This window comes from Chelonia mydas, chromosome 14, assembly GCF_015237465.2.
Source record: "Chelonia mydas isolate rCheMyd1 chromosome 14, rCheMyd1.pri.v2, whole genome shotgun sequence".
NCBI lineage: Eukaryota > Metazoa > Chordata > Testudines > Cheloniidae > Chelonia > Chelonia mydas.
Genome location: NC_051254.2, coordinates 39,978,796 through 39,995,329, shown reverse-complemented (window position 1 = coordinate 39,995,329; position 16,534 = coordinate 39,978,796). Strand labels below are relative to the sequence as shown.

Below are 16,534 nucleotides of genomic sequence, written 5' to 3'. Positions count from 1 at the left end.
CTGTACATAGAAGACTGGAATTGTCAGAAGGGCTCGGCTCCCACCATCGGGGCAAAAGCGTCTAAAGGGCTCAGGACCTTGAGTGCCATGATGGGCACTGAGACCTTTTGAAAAACTTGGCCCACTTATGTAAGTGCCTAATTGGGAACTGAAAACTCCAGCCCTAATGTTGAGTGCTGGGCCCTTGTAAACCTGGCCTGGAGTTCTTCTGTCAATAGGGGGGAGCCCCTCCAGAGCTGGGGTCATATCTGACCGAGTGGGAAATAGCTAAAATAATAATAATAATCTGGTTCTCTTCATCAGCACATCTCAAAGCGCTTCACAAAGCAGGTCGGCATCATTGTAACCAATGGGGAAACTGAGGCACTGGGTGGGGACGGGACTTGGCTACAGTCACCAGCAGGCTGGCGGCAGAACGGAACCTAGCTCACCTCAGGGCAGGGCCCGTCTAGTGCTCTAGCCACTGGGCCACACTGCTGCTGAAAGAAAACTCTTAATGGGGCCCAGTGGTCGTTCTGCCAGGCTGCGCTAGGGGGATGAAAGCCCGCACTCTAGTGCAGCCCCTGCTAAGTACCAGCGCCCAGGGTGTGGCAGGGTGGGGGTCTTTTGCTTTCTTCAGAAGCATCCTGCGTTGGGATACAGGACTAGACGGCTGGGGGATTTTCAGCGCTGCAGATCCAGGCATGTGGAGGCTCAGTCCAGCGGCTCCAGCTTGGCTCTTGGCTTCCCTCCAGGCGGTGCGGGGAGCAGCTGGCTGGCTTGTAAACTGCCTGGGGGGGTGGGGGGGAGGAGAAAGCGATTAGGTACAGGTGACTCCCCTGTGTGTGCTGCACGGGGCGGGCGGATCCGCCTCATCCCACGCCAGCTGAGGGAGTCATGGGGGGAGCTGGGTGAAAAATGACACTTATTTTTTGTAGGAAATTGTGAAAAATGTTTGTTTTAAAAAAATAAACACTGTCCCTGTTCCCCCCCCTCGCCCCGTCACAGCCAGGGCAGAGCCTCACATCTAGCTCTCTCTTCCTTCACACATGCACCCTCCTGTCTATCTAATTTCCAAAGTGCATATCCCCTCAGGATCTACCGGCAATCACCAAACAGCAGTTATGGAGAAAGCCAAGACCAAGGATGCACTGATCATAGAATCATAGAATATCAGGGTTGGAAGGGACCTCAGGAGGTCATCTAGTCCAACCCCTGCTCAAAGCAGGACCAATCTCCAACTAAATCATCCCAGCCAGGGCTTTGTCGAGCCTGACCTTAAAAACTTCTAGGGAAGGAGATTCCATCACCTCCCTAGGTAACGCATTTCAGTGCTTCACCACCCTCCTAGTGAAAAGGTTTTTCCTAATATCCAACCTAAACCTCCCCCACTGCAACTTGAGACCATTACTCCTTGTTTTGTCACCTGCTACCACTGAGAACAGTCAGATCCATCCTCTTTGGAACCCCCTTTCAGGAAGTTGAAAGCAGCTATCAAATCCCCCCTTATTCTTCTCTTCCACAGACTAAACAATCCCAGTTCCCTCAGCCTCTCCTCATAAGTCATGTGTTCCAGTCCCCTAATCATTTTTGTTGCCCTCCGCTGGACTCTTTCCAATTTTTCCACATCCTTCTTGTAGTGTGGGACCCAAAACTGGACACAGTACTCCAGATGAGGCCTCATCAATGTCGAATAGAGGGGAACGATCACGTCCCTTGATCTGCTAGCAATGCCCCTACTCATACATCCCAAAATGCCATTGGCCTTCTTGGCAACAAGGGCACACTGTTAACTCATATCCAGCTTCTCATCCACTGTAACCCCTAGGTCCTAGATCAGGTTGCAGAGTTTGAGCAAAAATGGAGTTTCACTAACTATTTGCATTCTGGGCCTTGCAAAGCCGGATTTAACCCAACACCAGTTTACTCCACTGGAGGATCTGGTCCAAGCCCCCTAATGGGCAATACACAGAGCTGGCGTGGCTCGTAGATGAGACCCAATCCTTTCCCCATGCCCTCCAGAGGCAGCCACGACCGTGGGAATCACTCACCTCTCCCACGATCAGCCCCAAGACACAAAGAACCAGGCCGGCTAAGCCAAGGTGGACGGCATTGGGCACCAGGCTGCCTCTGGCTCCATTCACTTTTCCCGAGTTTGTTGGTGCAGCTGCTGAGAGAGACAGAGGGGCATCTGAGAGACTGACTTCTCTGTAGGCCTGATCCAAAGCCCACTGATGTCTGGCTGCCTCCGTCATACTCACATGGTCCCCACTGCTGTAGTATCGGGGCGCCTCACACGCTTTAATGTGAGTGGAAACACTTTCCCTGGGTTTTAGATCAGGGCTTGTATCGTGATAAACCAGGGCTCAAGCTAGAGGGGATGTGGTGGGACAGCAAACATGCACCCTTCCTCTGCTACCTTCCTGTGCTCCAGATTCTCGACTTCCTTTCTCATTAAACAAACAAACCAACTGTGTTTTGGGGAAGTGAAAAATGTCTCTAGCCAGGTCGATGTTTGCAAGAAAAAATTAAAAATAAATAGACTGAAAAAAATTATGACTTTTAAAAATGGTCCGTTTCAAACACGTCAGAATAAAAACAACTCTGACATTTTGGAATTTGTTGTGGTTTTTATTTTTTGACCGGCTGTAGTGTTGAGCCAGCTAAACGCAGCTTGGTCTCAGCGTACTAAAACAGCTCATGTAGCGCCCGGGAAATGAAATGATTCAAGGATTAGAAAACGTCTTGTAGTGAGAAACTCAAGATGCTCAGTCTCTTTAGTTTATTGAGGAGAAGGTTAAGGGTGATTTGATCACCGTCTATGATGAGTAACTACGTTGGGAACTAAGATCTGACAACAGACGGCTCTTCAATCTAGCAGACAAAGGTACAACACGATCCAATGGCTGGAAAGTGAAGCTAGACAAATGCAGACTAGAAATAAGAACAGAAAACCGGCCATACTGGGTCACACCAAAGGTCCATCTAGCCCGGTATCTTATCTTCTGACAGTGGCCAATGCCAGGTGCCCCAGAGGGAATGAACAGAACAGGGAATCAAGTGATCCATCCCCTGTTGCCCATTCCCAGCTTCTGGCAAACAAAGTAAACATTTTTAATACTGAAGGTAATTAACTATTGGAACAACTGACCAAGGGTCATGGTGGATTCTCCATCCCTGGATCTTTTTGAACGATGATTGGATGTTTTGCTAAAAGATCTGCTCTCTCTCAACCGCAGCTAGTGGGCTTGAAGCAGTGATTAATTCAGGGATGTTCTCTGGTGGGTGTTATATGGGAGGTCAGACTGGATGATCACAATGGTCCCTTCTGGCCATGGAATCCAGGAATCTGACATATTCCCTGAAATACCTATAGGCTAGAGCAGGGGTGGGCAAACTACGGCCCGGGGGCTGCATCCGGACCTCCAGACGTTTTAATCCAGCCCTCGAGCTCCTGCCAGGAAACAGGGTCCAGGCTGGTGCTCCAGGTGGGGAGCGGGGTCGGGGACTTGCCCCGCTCCACACAGCTCCTGGAAACAGTAGCATTCCCCCCTCTGGCTGCTACGCATAGGGGAAGCCAGGGGACTCTGCACGCTGCCCCTACCTCAAGCGCCGCCCCCGCAGCTCCCATTGGCCGCGAACCACAGCCAATGGGAGCTACAGGGGTGGCGCCTGCGGACAGGGCAGCGCACAGAGCTGCCTAGCTGTGCCTCCGTGTAGGAGCCGGAGGGGGGACATGCCGCTGCTTCTGGGAACCATTTGAGGTAAGCGCCACCTGGAGCCTGCACCCCTGACCCCCTCCAGCACTCCAACCCCCTGTCCCAGCCCTGATCCCCCTCCCTCCCTCCGAACCCCTTGGTTCCAGCCCGGAGCACCTTTCTGCAATCCCCAATTTCATGAGCAATCATGGCCCGCCCATACAATTTCCATACCCAGATGTGGCCCTCAGGCCAAAAAGTTTGCCCACCCCTGGGCTAGAGAGCGAGCGCCGGGAGCTGTGTCTAGGATTCTGAACCGGAATCTTTGAAATCCAGGCTCACCGGCTCCCGACCACGGTTTGCGTGTCCTAGATTCCATGGAAAGTGCAAAGGAGCGGGGTGGACGCTCTGGATCAGGAGAAGTCCCTGGAACAAACCATTCTTCTCTCCTTTGGCTGATCTCTTCCATCTGTGCCTTTCCCCCACCCAATTCCTCCCCCCGCCCATCTAGATGTGCTCACACCACATGGAGACTCCTCTCCAGGGGCGGCGGATATCATAGGCCAGGGGAGGCCTATCATAGGCCCGCCTGTGCTCCACCCCAAGGCCCCGCCCTTGCACCCCTCTCCCCTGAAGCCGGCTGGGGCTCTGCTCCAGCCAGCAGCCTGGAGTTTGGGGCTTGGGCCAGCTGAGGAGGGCTGGCCGGTGGATTGGGACAGGAGGGCTGGGGCTCCTCTGGCCGCGGGGGTGGGGCCTTGGGCAGAGGAGGCAGGGCTAGGGGCTAGCCTCCACTAAGGGGGGGTTCCCTCGCTGCCCATATTCCTCTACATGTCTGTTACCTTTAGTCACTGTCAGGTTCACCTCTGCCTTGACAAACACATCCAGGCCTTGCACCGTTATCCGGTACGTCCCGGTGTCCGTGGGCTGCACACGCTGGATCACCAGGGAACCGCTCTGCAGAGAGACGTTTGCCTGCTGCTGATATTCCTTCGCCACCTTCACGCTGCGCTGGCAGGAGCTCTGCCACCCCTCGGGGGCGCTGCCTTTGCACCTGCTCAGCACGTAGGCCAAGACGGGGCGATCGCCGGAGAGGAAATCCCATTTGAGGTGGAAGAATTCCCCCGGCGGGGTAGAGAATCGCAGGGAGATGGGCAGGACGGCTGTCTGGTTGGTGATGGCGTGGACTGGATTCTCCGGAGTGGCTATCAAGAGAGTGGAGGAGGTACCTGTAGAACAGAGAAAGAATCACAAATTCTATAAAGCGGCTTTAAAATGCTGGCAAAGGTCCCCGATCAGCGATCCCTAGACACAGCTAAGGAATGAATTTCTCTCCAGCGTGCGTACAGCCCACCCACTGCTCCCTACCAATGTTCGTGAGCAAACTTCCACTTGGAAGGGAGAGCAACTAACGTAAAAAGGGGTTTTTCTCTCCATTTTTATGTCTGTTCTTCTCCCTTTCTTAGCTTTTTGCCGTTGGAAAAGAAGGACAGAACTGTTTTTAAAAGGACATATAGTTATATCCCCCCCCCCCACACCTCCCACCAGAAAAAAGGGAGGGGGGGAAGGGGAGAAAAAAACAAGCAACCTCTCACAAAAATTATTTCCTTTTCCAAACACCAAAACGAAGCAACGCTTTTTAAACGTTCAAAACGGAACCAGCCAAAAATATTGGTTTCATTTCCATTTTTTTGGTTGAAAAAATGAAAATTCCTGCAAACAATTTCCAAAGAAGCGAAACCCTGACCAAATTTCTCAAGCCACATTTATTTCGATTCTCTGACCGGCTCTAATGACAAGTAAAGTCCTCTACCAGTAGTTATGGTCACCGATAAAGTTCGACCTGGTCAGAACGTAGATTTTGGGCCAATATATTTCCGTTGGTTAGGGATGTGCTTTTTATACCAGTACTGCCCTTAGTGTGGCTGCAGTTCTACCAATATAAAGGCACCGCATACCAGTATAGCTCATTCCCCTTCCTGGATGGGACAAAGCTCTACCTGTATAAACACACTTATACCGCTATAACTGCGTCCATACCAGAGGGGCTGCACTGGTTTAACTAGACCAGCGGTGAATAGTGAGGAGGATTAATCACTCCTGAGAGATGGACTCTTCAGCACTCAAAGTCTTTATGGCACTGCGGGATCAGTCTTTCTAAAAGATACACTCTAGCTCAAGCTATGGGCGGGATGCAGGAATCCCTGGGTGAGCTCGTCTGGCCTGGGTTATACAGCAGGTCAGATTAGATGTCCATATTGGGCCCTTCTGGGTCAGAATAATCCATGACAGAGGTTCAATCTCAGTTGTAGCATCGAAATCGCTGTTCTCTTATGTAACAAACCATCCCCCCCTTTGCTACAGGCCGTTCCTCCTCCTCCCTTCTCGTTTATCTTAGCCTCCCTACAGCCTTTGACACAAGCATGGATGGATCCCGTCCAACCAGGTCCTGAGACAGTCCGCACTCACCCATGAAGGCAGAGAACAGTAACATGGCGCCGGTGATCATTTCCCTGGGCCACAGGTCCCCGCGCTGCGTGGGAATTAGTCACACCTCAAACTGTAGCCCGGGCCTGAGCTTTGGAAAAACAAAGAAATTTCTCCTTATCCCAGCTGGTGTCCGGGTGGCAAGGAAAGCTCCGGGCATTTACCAAGCACACGGAGCAGGGCTGGTTTTGTCTGAAATGCACCCGATGTAACGGTCACTCTCTCTCTCAAGAACCAAGGATGTGGTCTGGCGTTAGTGACTCCAGGGCTCGCCACAGGATGTCACAGGCCTGTTCGGGGGTACAGCAGAAACGGCCAGGTTCTGAGAACCAGCTCACGGGTGTCCAACAAAGAGATGGGACAAAACGACAAAGCTGCCCGGGCAGCTACACTTGGTTAATGGGGGCTGTTGTTTTACTGGGGTTGAAAGGGTTAGGCCTTAATAAATTGAAGTGGTTGCGTGTCTTGGTTATCTGTGAGGCTGAAAAGGTCAGATCCTCGCTGTTCTAGGTCCAGGACGCAGGGTTGGGGTTGAAGTTGGGAGTGGAGGGAAGGGAGCTAAGCAGTAGCTCCCCCATTGCTGGGACTGTCCAGGGGACTGGTTCAGCCATGACATAACTCAGAGCCAGGGCCGTCCCTAGATATTGTGGTGCCCTATGCAGTTCCCCCGTGGGGGGGACGGGACATTCCTAGGCCTCTGCAGGGGGGGTGGTGGTGACTGAGCACAAGGTCTGTGGGGGGCAGGAGCAGGCCTGGGGGGCAGTGGGAAACCCGCCCCCCAGCATGAGCAGGCGGAGCAGAGTGGGTTGGAGCCGGGTCGCTCCACTTCCCGCCACCCGGTGATTGCAGGGCAGGCCCGACCCCGCACTAACGGGGCAGCAGGAAGTAGAGTGACCCGGCTCCAGCCTGCTCCGCTCTGTTCCCCCGGCTCCCAGCCTTGGGATTTGGGGGGCAGGGGGGAACCACCCCCCAGCACGAGCCAGCGGCACAGAGCAGGCTGGGGCTGGGTCACTCCACTTCCCACCGCCCAGTGAGTGCAGGGTGTGCCTGACCCCTGCTGCAGTCCCCCGGGACGTAGCTCAGGGGAAGGGGCGGAGTGGGGCTGGGGCAGAGCAGGGGCAGGGGCAGAGCAGGGGCAGGGGCGGAGCAGGGACGGGGGCTATGGGGAAGGGGTGGAGTGGGCGCGGGGCGGGAAGGGGGACAGTTTTCGTGGCCGGCTCAGGCAGCTGGGAGATCGGGCTGGCCACTGGAGCAGCACACAGCTGCATAGGGCACCAGGAAATTTGGGGCAATTTAGTGCCCCAAATTTCCTGGTGTTCTATGCAGCTGCGTAGTTTGCATATAGGTAAGGACAGCCCTGCTCAGAGCAGCCTGTGGGCTGCTCTAAATTACGCCAGCTAAAACAGGCGCTGTGGATCGTGACACTGGCCAGGGATCACCAGAGTGCGATGAACGCCAGCCACATTCCTGAGTGTCCCCTCCATCTCAGAGAGGAGTGGGTGGTGCTAAGTCGATGTTCTGCCCCCCTCTACAACAGGGAATCCCCACCAGCCATTTTAGGGCTGGTCTCTGCCCCTTTTCATGCTGCTGGAGCTTCACAAAGGAGCCAGAGGCAGAAGCAACGATCTGGCTCGGGAAATGGTTTGTTTGGGATGAGAATTCTACGGTTTTGAATGGAGCTCGGCAAGTCAGGGCCCTTTAATTTAGGCATTGGGGTGGGGGGACAGAGAGAGAGAAAAAAACTCCTGTCGTTAGGACTGCCATCTGGGAGATGTGGATTCAAATCGCTGCTTTGTGTGGGGCAGAGAGGGGATTTGAACCCTGCTCGAGCCTAGGTGAGTGCTCTAAGCATATCCCAGACCCCCGTTGTGCTAGGTGCTGTACAAACACAATAAAAGGATGGTCCCTGCCCTAAAGCACTAGGCCCCATCATGCCACTAAAGCCGCTTCTCCATTGACTTGTACATGTAGGTTAGCTCCGTTTGGCCCTGCAGGATCTCGGCTCATATTCAAACCTCCCTGGCGAGACTGTCGCTACGGAGCGACGCCGATTTACACCCGGGAGGATCTGAGCATGGGTGAATTTCACCCTGCCAGCCCCAGAAGCACCCAGCCAGGAAAGGGAAGGGCGCAGGCAATGTGTCTGGAGGGAGAGTCAAAGCTCAGGCAGCCAATGGGAAGAGCCCGTTTGCTCTGAGCCTGCTGTGTTGGTGGGTTAGTACAGAGATGAGTGTGCTTCCTTCCTGCGCTGGGGTGAGCAGTTTCCTGCGGGCTGAGACATGTGGCAATCCAGGCTGCTTGCTTTGGGATCTAACATGCAGGAGACTCTCCCCACCATGGCCTGGCTGAGGCAGGTAAGAGATGGCTTCTATTCCTTCCCAGGGCTGATTTCCATGCCAGAGCAGAAAAGAGCTGAGGGGCCTTGATTTTCCAGCTGTGACTGTTGATTCTGGGGGCCCAGCAGCTGGAGACACACATCAAAAGCTGGGGCCCCAAATCACCAGTCCCAGTGGAAAGTCTTGGCCTGTAGCTCCCAGGGCATTTTTGAAAGAAATATGGGCAAATATTGGGATTGATTTGTAGGAAATAATCCAAATGCTAACACTTAGGGTAGTTGGAGCTGTCGGGGGAACAGTCGCCTGCCCATGGCCCACGATACACAGGATTTATAGGCGAGGAGGGAGGAAGAAGAGAGCTTATTTTACGCTCCCACTGCTTTTGAAAATCTGGCGCTTAAATGGGAGCTGAGCTCTGTTCTGAAAATCTAACCTCAGATGTGTTTCCTGTGCATGAAGAGCATGATTCAGCTTTCCCATAACTCCCCCCAGCCCACCCCTGTCTGGGAGACTCACTGTCAGGCTGGGGTGGGGTGACCCCAAAATTGTGCCCAGTTTGGGGGTGATAGTTGTAGCTCCGTGCGAGCACACGGCACAAGGGGGAACTGAGAAAAGCCCATGTTCTCTCTCTCAGGGTTAGCTATTTACCCATCCATCCCCATAGGCACTTTCTAGATCTATTTATCCACCCATTCCCAAACATATCCCGTCTATCTTTTCTGTAACATGTTTGATGAAAAAGTCAATAAAATCTTGGATTTAAATATTTTGGGGGGAAACGTTAAACAAAAACAAACCACTGCATCCCCCCACCCAAAGAGAGAGCACAGATGGGTCCATTTTGGAGGATGTGAAACAACTTTGAAATTGTTAAACATTTTGCAAAAATGTGTGGTTTTTGACCACCTCTAGAAGAAAGTTCCAAGTAAGGACAATAGACTGGACCCTCCATGTAGTTTCAGCTTCCTTGGATCTCGGGGCTGTTGGCTGTTAAGCTGAGATCCCCTGGTTCAAATTACAGCAGCCTACGGGAAGCTGTGAGACACACAGCGTGGCCAACCTATCATGGTCTCGCGATATCTGGTGCTTTCCCTCAAGCCCCAGCTCCTGGAGTCATGTGATTTTAAGAGACCCTCAGCTTTCATTTAAAAAGAAAAGCAGGCCTCTTGCCTTTGTGGTGGGGGAGAAAAGCTTGAGATGATGAACTGAGTGTACTGGGGCAGGCTCAACCCCCCAAATTTAAAATATGATTTTGAAGCCAGTCTCGTGATTTTGGGGGTATCTGGCTCATGATTTTGGAATGGGTGGGGTTGGCGGCACTGTAGACTCTTACAGGCTGACTGGCCCCTTTAAAGGGAAATGAGACCAGCCCCACCTGTGCCATTATTAATTAGCTGCTTCTCAGGGGTGGGACTAAGAGGGTCAGGTGATAATGTAATAGACCCTAGGCCTTATAAAAGGTCGGAGAGTGGCCAAACAGGCTTGGTCTGTGGAGGGCTCTGAGCTAGGGTCTGTAGGTGGCTGGGCACTTGGGGGGGGGCACCAGCCTGAGGTTCAGGGCTCTGCACTGGAACAGAGAAGGTCCAGCAGGAGCTGAGAACGGGGGGACCAATTTGGGGTCTCTCTCCTGCAGCCAGAAAGACTCTTGGAGGTAGGTAGCCCAGAAGGGGGCTGGGAACAGGGCCAGGAGGGTAGGACTGAGGGGTAGAAGAACCTTTTTGTTTACTGGGACTTGTTTTGCTGGGCTTTTGTTAACCCCTTCCAGGGTGACTTGGTTTGTGACTTGGCTGGAGGGTTAAGCTACATCTCCAGCATGAGTGTGCAGAATTAGTGGGGACTCTGAAGGAAGGAAACTGAGGCAGGGGAGTGCTGCCTGCAGTGCCATGCTTGGCCAGCAGGGGGTGCTGCAGAGCAGGTCTAGCTGATGCACAGACACTAGGTGCCGACCAGAAGCAGGTGCTTGTCGACTGTTGCCTTTTCCACTCCCAAGGGGCTTGGGGTGGGGAGCCCAGCTCTGTAGCTGGTAGCCTTGCTGTTGCCACCGCTTCTGCAGGCTGAGCAGAGACAGGGGAGCTGATGCTGCTCTGGGCTTGCCAGGGAGGGGGTGGGGGGAGAAGGGGTTCCCTGGCCTGCCTTGCTCTGGGGAGCGTTGGACTCTCCCTTCCTGCTCTCTCTCCCCACCCCTGCCTGACTCCCTCTCTTGTCTCTCCGTGCCCCCCCTGTAAGGATGGGGCTCTAATGCAGGCAGGGCTGGGGTTTGTGCTGGTGCAGCTCCTCCCAGTGTATTGAGGCTTTACCTGTCTACACTAGGCTTTTACACTGGGGCAGCTATGGCTGTGGCTGGCCAGTGCACTGGCTGAAATCCCCAGGGTGGGCAGTGTCTTAGCTGAAAGCATGGGACTGATTCTCCCCTGGCTTACTTCTAGGGCAGCTGTTTACACGGGGTGGCCGGCTCTCAGCACAGCTGGTGTGTTTGATGTCTAGCTATGCCAGTTAACCCAAGCACACCCGTGGGGGCAGCCAAATAAGTACATTAAAATCCGTGATACTTTAGACTCATGAAGCCATTTCCCAAGAGACATCCCTGGACAATAGAACAAAGACAGAGCCTTTAGATTAATTGTGATAATTAGGCAGTATAGCTTTCCCTCTTCGTCCTAACTTCCTTTTCAACTGTGAACTTCCCTTGCAAAGTTTTGTGTGTGTGAGTTATAAGTGCCAAGAGTTATAAGTCCTCTGACACTTCCCCCCAGCTCAAACTGGTTTTGAGCTATGACTCACTTAAAAAAAAAAAATCAAGTTAGACATTTTTTTAACAGAGCCTGGGTTCATTGTTCCTGTTTGTCTCCTGATCGCTTTGATTTGCTTCCGACTTCTCAGACAAGTATGACTCAGGCGTGAGAAACTTCGAGAAGTTTGGGGGTGGGAGGATGAAACTGGAGGGCTGAGGTCAAAATCAAGCTAGCAAAGCCATATCCAGCTTTCTCTAATTGCTGTATCTACTTGCAACAAAGCTGCAACATTCGGGGGAGCGGGGTGTGTGTGTGTTGGGGGGTTAAGTGCCTGAATCCTTTACAATCCTTTAGTAAAGCTAAAATCTTGACCGCCTCAGGAAGCAAACCAGGGCTCGGAAAACTCTCCTCCCATTGCAAAGCGGTTCCAGAGTTGTTAAATTAATCTCTAGCCCGCTCTGTTGATAGTCTGGTGGAACTGCCCATGCACCGTTTACACCACCAGCTACTGCGCTTTCGTAGAGTCAGGTGATAGTGGGCGGGACTTAGCTTCTGGTGAAGTTGCCGCCTATCTCGCCCGTTCCTTTTGCAGCCTCTGCCATGCCATGGGTCGGGGTGTTTCTGGGGCTCTTCCTTCTAGGCCGCCCGTCTGGGTGTTTGGACGGCACTTCAGGTAAGAGATTCCACCTCCCCTCCGGACTGTTCAGTGGGGCTGGAGTCCAAAGCAGAAAAGGGGAGGGGGCTGTGTGTTGTCCGGGGGTTAGAGAAGGTAGAGCTGGGGGGGGGTGCATGGCGGGGGGCAGCTGCAGGGCCCATGTGTTCCCAACACCGCTGCATGCCCCTTTCTTCAGGCCCTGTCCCGCCCAGGGGTGCTGGAACAATCTGTACCGGGAGGGGGCAGAGAGGCACTGAGCCAAACTGTAAACCCTGGATAGGATGGAAACCACTTAAAGCTGGGGGGCGGGGGCAGCAGCCCCCCCTAGGTCCAGCACCGATGGTCCTGCCCATGTCGATTTTACAGAAAATATCTGGGGGCTTTTTTGTCCAGTTTTTATTTTATTTATTTATTTGCAAATCCCCAGCCGCTGGCTGAGCAGGTGACACTTAGAGACCCAGAGAAAAGGGAGAGAGGGAAGAGCCATGGAAAGAACATACAGAGGAGGGGGGAGAGGGATTATTTTGTAAAGTTTCTTTGAATGCAGTTTAGCATCTGGAGACAGAGGATTGGCCAGTGCCTTGCATCCAGCCAGCCCCGCTTGAACACAAGCAGGGAATCCCCTGGCAAGCCCCAGGTTAGGGAACTAGGGGTGGGGCAGATTTGAAGCGTGTGTCTTCTCTAGCAGGGGGAGTCGACCTTGGGTTTTAAGGTCTTGTGCGGGTGGGGGAGCATGTCCTCACTGCAGAGTTAACTGGAGTTATGGACACTGGGAATTATAATCTGCTTGCAGAGATGTGCTGTGTAAATGCATGAGATGAAATCAGATCTGGTGCCGGCGTGATAGGTGTGCATGGCGTGATGGGGGTGTGTGTGTGTGAGAAGCTGCCCTTGTTAATTGCACGCTGCTCACTCATCGCAGGGAAACCCCAGCACCCACCTCTAGACCTTTCTGTGATCTACCTACAGGAAGGAGCAGGTGAATGTGACACCCCTTCATTCACTGTCTCAGGACCTTCCCAGGCCTTCCTCACCTCTGACTCCGCTCTCCCGGTTGATTGTTAGGGCTGAGTTCTTACTCTTTGTCCGGACAAACTCCAGCAGAAAATGCACAAGCCCCACGTGTGTAGAACGAATTGTAAGAAGTCTGGGGTCACATTCTTTTAGATCAAAACCCCCTTTTTTCTGCCGCAGCAAATATCTCAAACTCTTTCGTAGCAAGTTGTTTGTTTAAAATCATTTTGTTTAGAGTCCTACCTCTCTCAGAGCCAGCGTTGTTGATATTCCTGGAGATGTTTTGCTCAGTCATGGAATGTCGGGGGTTTAAAAAACGCCATGGTTTGCCACAAAAAAGCTCTAAAAGTCTTGAGCAGGTTTTGCAAAATAATCCCCAGAGTTCGGCTCCTAAATCCAGGCATAAATGGGCAGCACCCTGCAAATCTGCAGAGATCCGCTTCGTAGCCGTGGATCGTGTGCAGAAACAAATTTTGTACCTGCACAGGGCTCTATAAACGTGGCCTGATGCACAAGAGTGTGAGACCCCCTAGCTCTAACTGCAGCTGCTGAAGGCCTGGCACTTCAGTGTCATTACAGGACCAAGAATGGACGGAAAGACACAAGAATGATTGCATCACACGCTTCCCGTTGTACCGCCCTACAGCAGAATCCCATGAAGTGCAATGGGTGGGGAGTGGAGGGTTGTCAAGGGGAGAGGTACCTTCAGGCACAAGACCACTGATGTTCCCGGGGTACCCATGGCCTCTACCTCCACAGGGGGAAGAGCTAAAGAGCCTAACGATGCATTAATGAGAGGATTCCCTACAATTAGTTCCCTGTGACTTAGGCAAATATTCCTCATTCCCACTGTTGGCAACTCCCCTGATTTTTGTCATGCATCTCACGGTATTTGGTGTTTGATTTTCTAAAAGCCCCAGAGCCTGGAGTCCTGTGATAAGCACATCCATTTATTTAAACCAAAATATGGGGTTTATGTAGGAAGACTTGAAAAAAGTGACTTCCCCTGCTCCCTTCTCTCCCCCGACCCACCTGAGGCTCAAAACTCAAAAGATGAAAAAGCAGACCCCACCACAAATTTATTGTTTTTAAATATTTCATGATTTTTAAGGCAACCTGCTGATATTTGAAGGCTGTGGGTTGGCAAAACTCTGCTAGATACAATAAAGTGGCATTCCAAGAGGACAGAGTTAAGGTTATGTGGGGGAACCGGCACCTATAACTGAGCTCCTCCTGGTTAGCAGAGCTCTGTGGTTTGTTTTCCCCTGTAGTGCTAAGATTCTTTCCTAGTGTTACATGGGGAAGATCTTAGCTGAGCATTTCCTGGTTCTCTAACAGCTGAGTTTGGGGCAGTGACATCCCAGAAGGGCCTGGGGAGCAGAACTGCCTGTTGGTCAGCAAAAACAGGGTGGATTTGATTTAAATCAAATTGATTTAAATCACTAGTCAGGAAGACTCGATTTAATCATGGATTTCTATGTAAAAGTGTATTGTTGGTTGTTATAACCTTAATACATGTTCTTCACAACTCAGAGATAGATGTAGGTTTCATTTTTGGAAGGTACACACTATACATTTTTAAACAGTGATTTATTCTGAAAACTTTTCAGATTAGTTTTACAGCTGTATGAGAAAATGAATGATTGTTTGGTTATTTCATTTACCCAAGGTTATTGAAGCAGATAGTTCCCCTCCCAATGACTTCATAAATATCTCCAATTCAACAGGTTAATTGTTAATATTTGGAGGATTTTCTTGCCAGGCTGTAATAGGAGGAGAACATCACCAGGCAGACATTTAAATTGTTTTATTTAACTAAAACAACAACATTAAGTATTCTGGATTTTTTCTTCAACAGCAAACATATAATATTTCAACAAAACACACATGTCCCTCCCTTCTCACATTTATCTCCAGACTTCTCCTTGTCCAGATCTATTCCGCCCCCAACAATCTTCTATTCATTGAACTTTTTGAAACTTTGCACTTTTAGAGAGAGGTAAGGGATTGACTCTGTGTACACAAATTTGCAGAGGGACAATAGAGGTGAGGTCTGTTATTTCTCACCTCTCTATTTATTTATTTGAAAACATTTTTGCTGTTAACAAGCATGTTACCTCTGGAGACACAAATCCACAGTTTGAGAACTGCAAAACTAAGCATCTCTGATGGTATCTTCTAGACTGAGCACTGAATCCCATTGGCTAGATAGAAAGATTAACCTACATAATCTATACAGAAGCCTGTGGAACCCCATAAGATTGGGTCCTTCATACATGAACTATTGGAACTCATTTACAAAACTTTTCTTAAATGACATGAATATATTGTCTCATACTATAGAATTAGAATTTATAATCCCTATTACATTATAGCTCAAAGATCTCTCATCATGGATCTTAATTAAAACTATCTTTAGATAGCTTTTTGAGGGGCAAAAAACATTTTATCAAAAAAATCCAATTTTTTTTTATTTTTATTTTTTTTAAATCATTGATTTTTATCCACCCTGGTTGCAAGTGAATAGCAAAGCTGGTCCCAGCAGGGAGCCAGAGTGTCAAAAATTCGTAGCTGGTGGGAGAGCCTCTCTGTGAGCATCCACAAAGCATCTCACTGAAACAGTGACTGGTTGAACGATTTATTGTAAGGGACGCCCTTTCTCAGACCCTTTCCCTTTATTGTCTCCCACCCCCCACGTCAGTCCCTGACCCAGGATTGCCAAGCCAAACTAAAATACTACTTGTTTGAAATCTCACAGCTCGCGAAGATTGTCTAATTGTCCACGTGGCTGAGCCCGAAGGCAGCTCGGTGAACACCTCCATACCAAATGCCACCTACGTTTCAGAGACGTCTTTCTTCGTGCAGAAATATAACACCTCCAGTTCGTCGTGGCAAGATGTCATTTACTCCTCTAATGAGGGCTCCCAAACAGTCCTCAGTTCCTTCAAGGAGACACTCTCCTTTTCTGGTGGATACTTCAAGATGGAGAACGTGAGCAAAGGGGCTGACGGAGTTTACAGGATTCAGGATGAAATGTACAGGAAGTGTGTGGCTGTCGTAAACTTTACTGTGGTGGGTAAGTTGTGCACTCAGTGACCCCAGAAAAAACCTCTGCTCCCCTTGCACTTCTCATGCTGTGTAAAGCCCGTGGAAACATCCTATAAACTCCCAGAATATGGAAGACCCCAGCAGACATTGAGCTGGGAGAGCCATCTCCTCTGCAACCCCAGCCCAAGGGGCATGTCATGTGGGAATGCATGAGGAGAGGAACTAGCCAGACCACAATGCACTCTGGCTATTCTCAGTGGATGGATGGTCCCTGAGGGCCCCCTGCCAGCCAGGCACACACTAGAGCAGCCCCCAGGCTGCTATAACCAATGACGGGACTGGCATTAGAGCTAGGGCAGAGAACCAGGAAGGTGTAAATCCTGTTGTGCCAGAGCAGGAGCCTTGTCTACACTCGGCCCACCGATGTTCCTACCGCTGAGTCTAGTAACAATGAACATTTTTTGCAAACATGGTCAGCTAGTGACTTGGCCGCCCCGAGGAGGCTAGTCCCTGGCCACTTCCATTGTGCCCAAGGCCCTGCACCCCCACCGTGGCCCCCAGCCCCAGTGCCAGGCAGCTGTCAGGGAG

At 51.2% G+C, this 16,534-nt stretch overlaps 2 protein-coding genes across 10 annotated transcripts in view; one reads left to right on the top strand and one right to left on the bottom strand.

Annotated features, from left to right (window-relative positions):
- Window positions 1–52: 52 nt before the first annotated feature.
- LOC114022226 lies at window positions 53–6,348 on the bottom strand. Of its 2 annotated transcripts, XM_043528285.1 has the most exons (4): window positions 6,144–6,348; window positions 4,517–4,903; window positions 2,031–2,149; window positions 53–770 (listed from the first exon to the last, which is right to left on the bottom strand). In XM_043528285.1, exons 1-4 carry the CDS (start codon window positions 6,181–6,183, stop codon window positions 645–647), a joined length of 672 nt encoding a protein of 223 aa, XP_043384220.1. In that variant the 5' UTR covers window positions 6,184–6,348; the 3' UTR covers window positions 53–644. The 2 variants fall into 2 exon arrangements, with proteins under 2 accessions (XP_043384220.1, XP_043384219.1); XM_043528284.1 differs by lacking the exon at window positions 53–770 and having other exon boundaries at window positions 1,887–2,149.
- Window positions 6,349–8,369: 2,021 nt separating this feature from the next.
- The window catches only part of LOC119567769, an 81,594-nt gene continuing 73,429 nt past the window's right edge, over window positions 8,370–16,534 (top strand). For 4 of the 8 annotated variants that reach the window (XR_005227771.2, XR_005227770.2, XM_037915052.1 and 1 more), the window contains exons 1-2: window positions 11,745–11,902; window positions 15,657–15,974. Coding sequence is in view for 5 of the 8 variants with exons in the window: in XM_037915052.1 (XP_037770980.1) it covers window positions 11,830–11,902; window positions 15,657–15,974 (391 nt within the window). In the remaining 3 variants the exon portion in view is untranslated. Of the gene's footprint in view, window positions 8,516–9,984; window positions 10,149–11,744; window positions 11,903–15,656; window positions 15,975–16,534 lie in introns of those variants that run through there. The other 4 variants (XR_006285724.1, XM_037915050.1, XM_043528262.1 and 1 more) reach the window with 3 other exon arrangements.

What these genes read in the sequence shown, in the direction of transcription:
- LOC114022226 (XM_043528284.1), bottom strand. Translation starts at nt 6,183, where the DNA reads ATGATCACCGGCGCCATGTTACTGTTCTCTGCCTTCATGG. An exon ending in ACTGTTCTCTGCCTTCATGG is followed by an intron (nt 4,904 to 6,143) that starts GTGAGTGCGGAC and finishes TCTGTTCTACAG; the next exon opens with GTACCTCCTCCACTCTCTTG. An exon ending in GAACCTGACAGTGACTAAAG is followed by an intron (nt 2,150 to 4,516) that starts GTAACAGACATG and finishes TGTCTCTCTCAG; the next exon opens with CAGCTGCACCAACAAACTCG.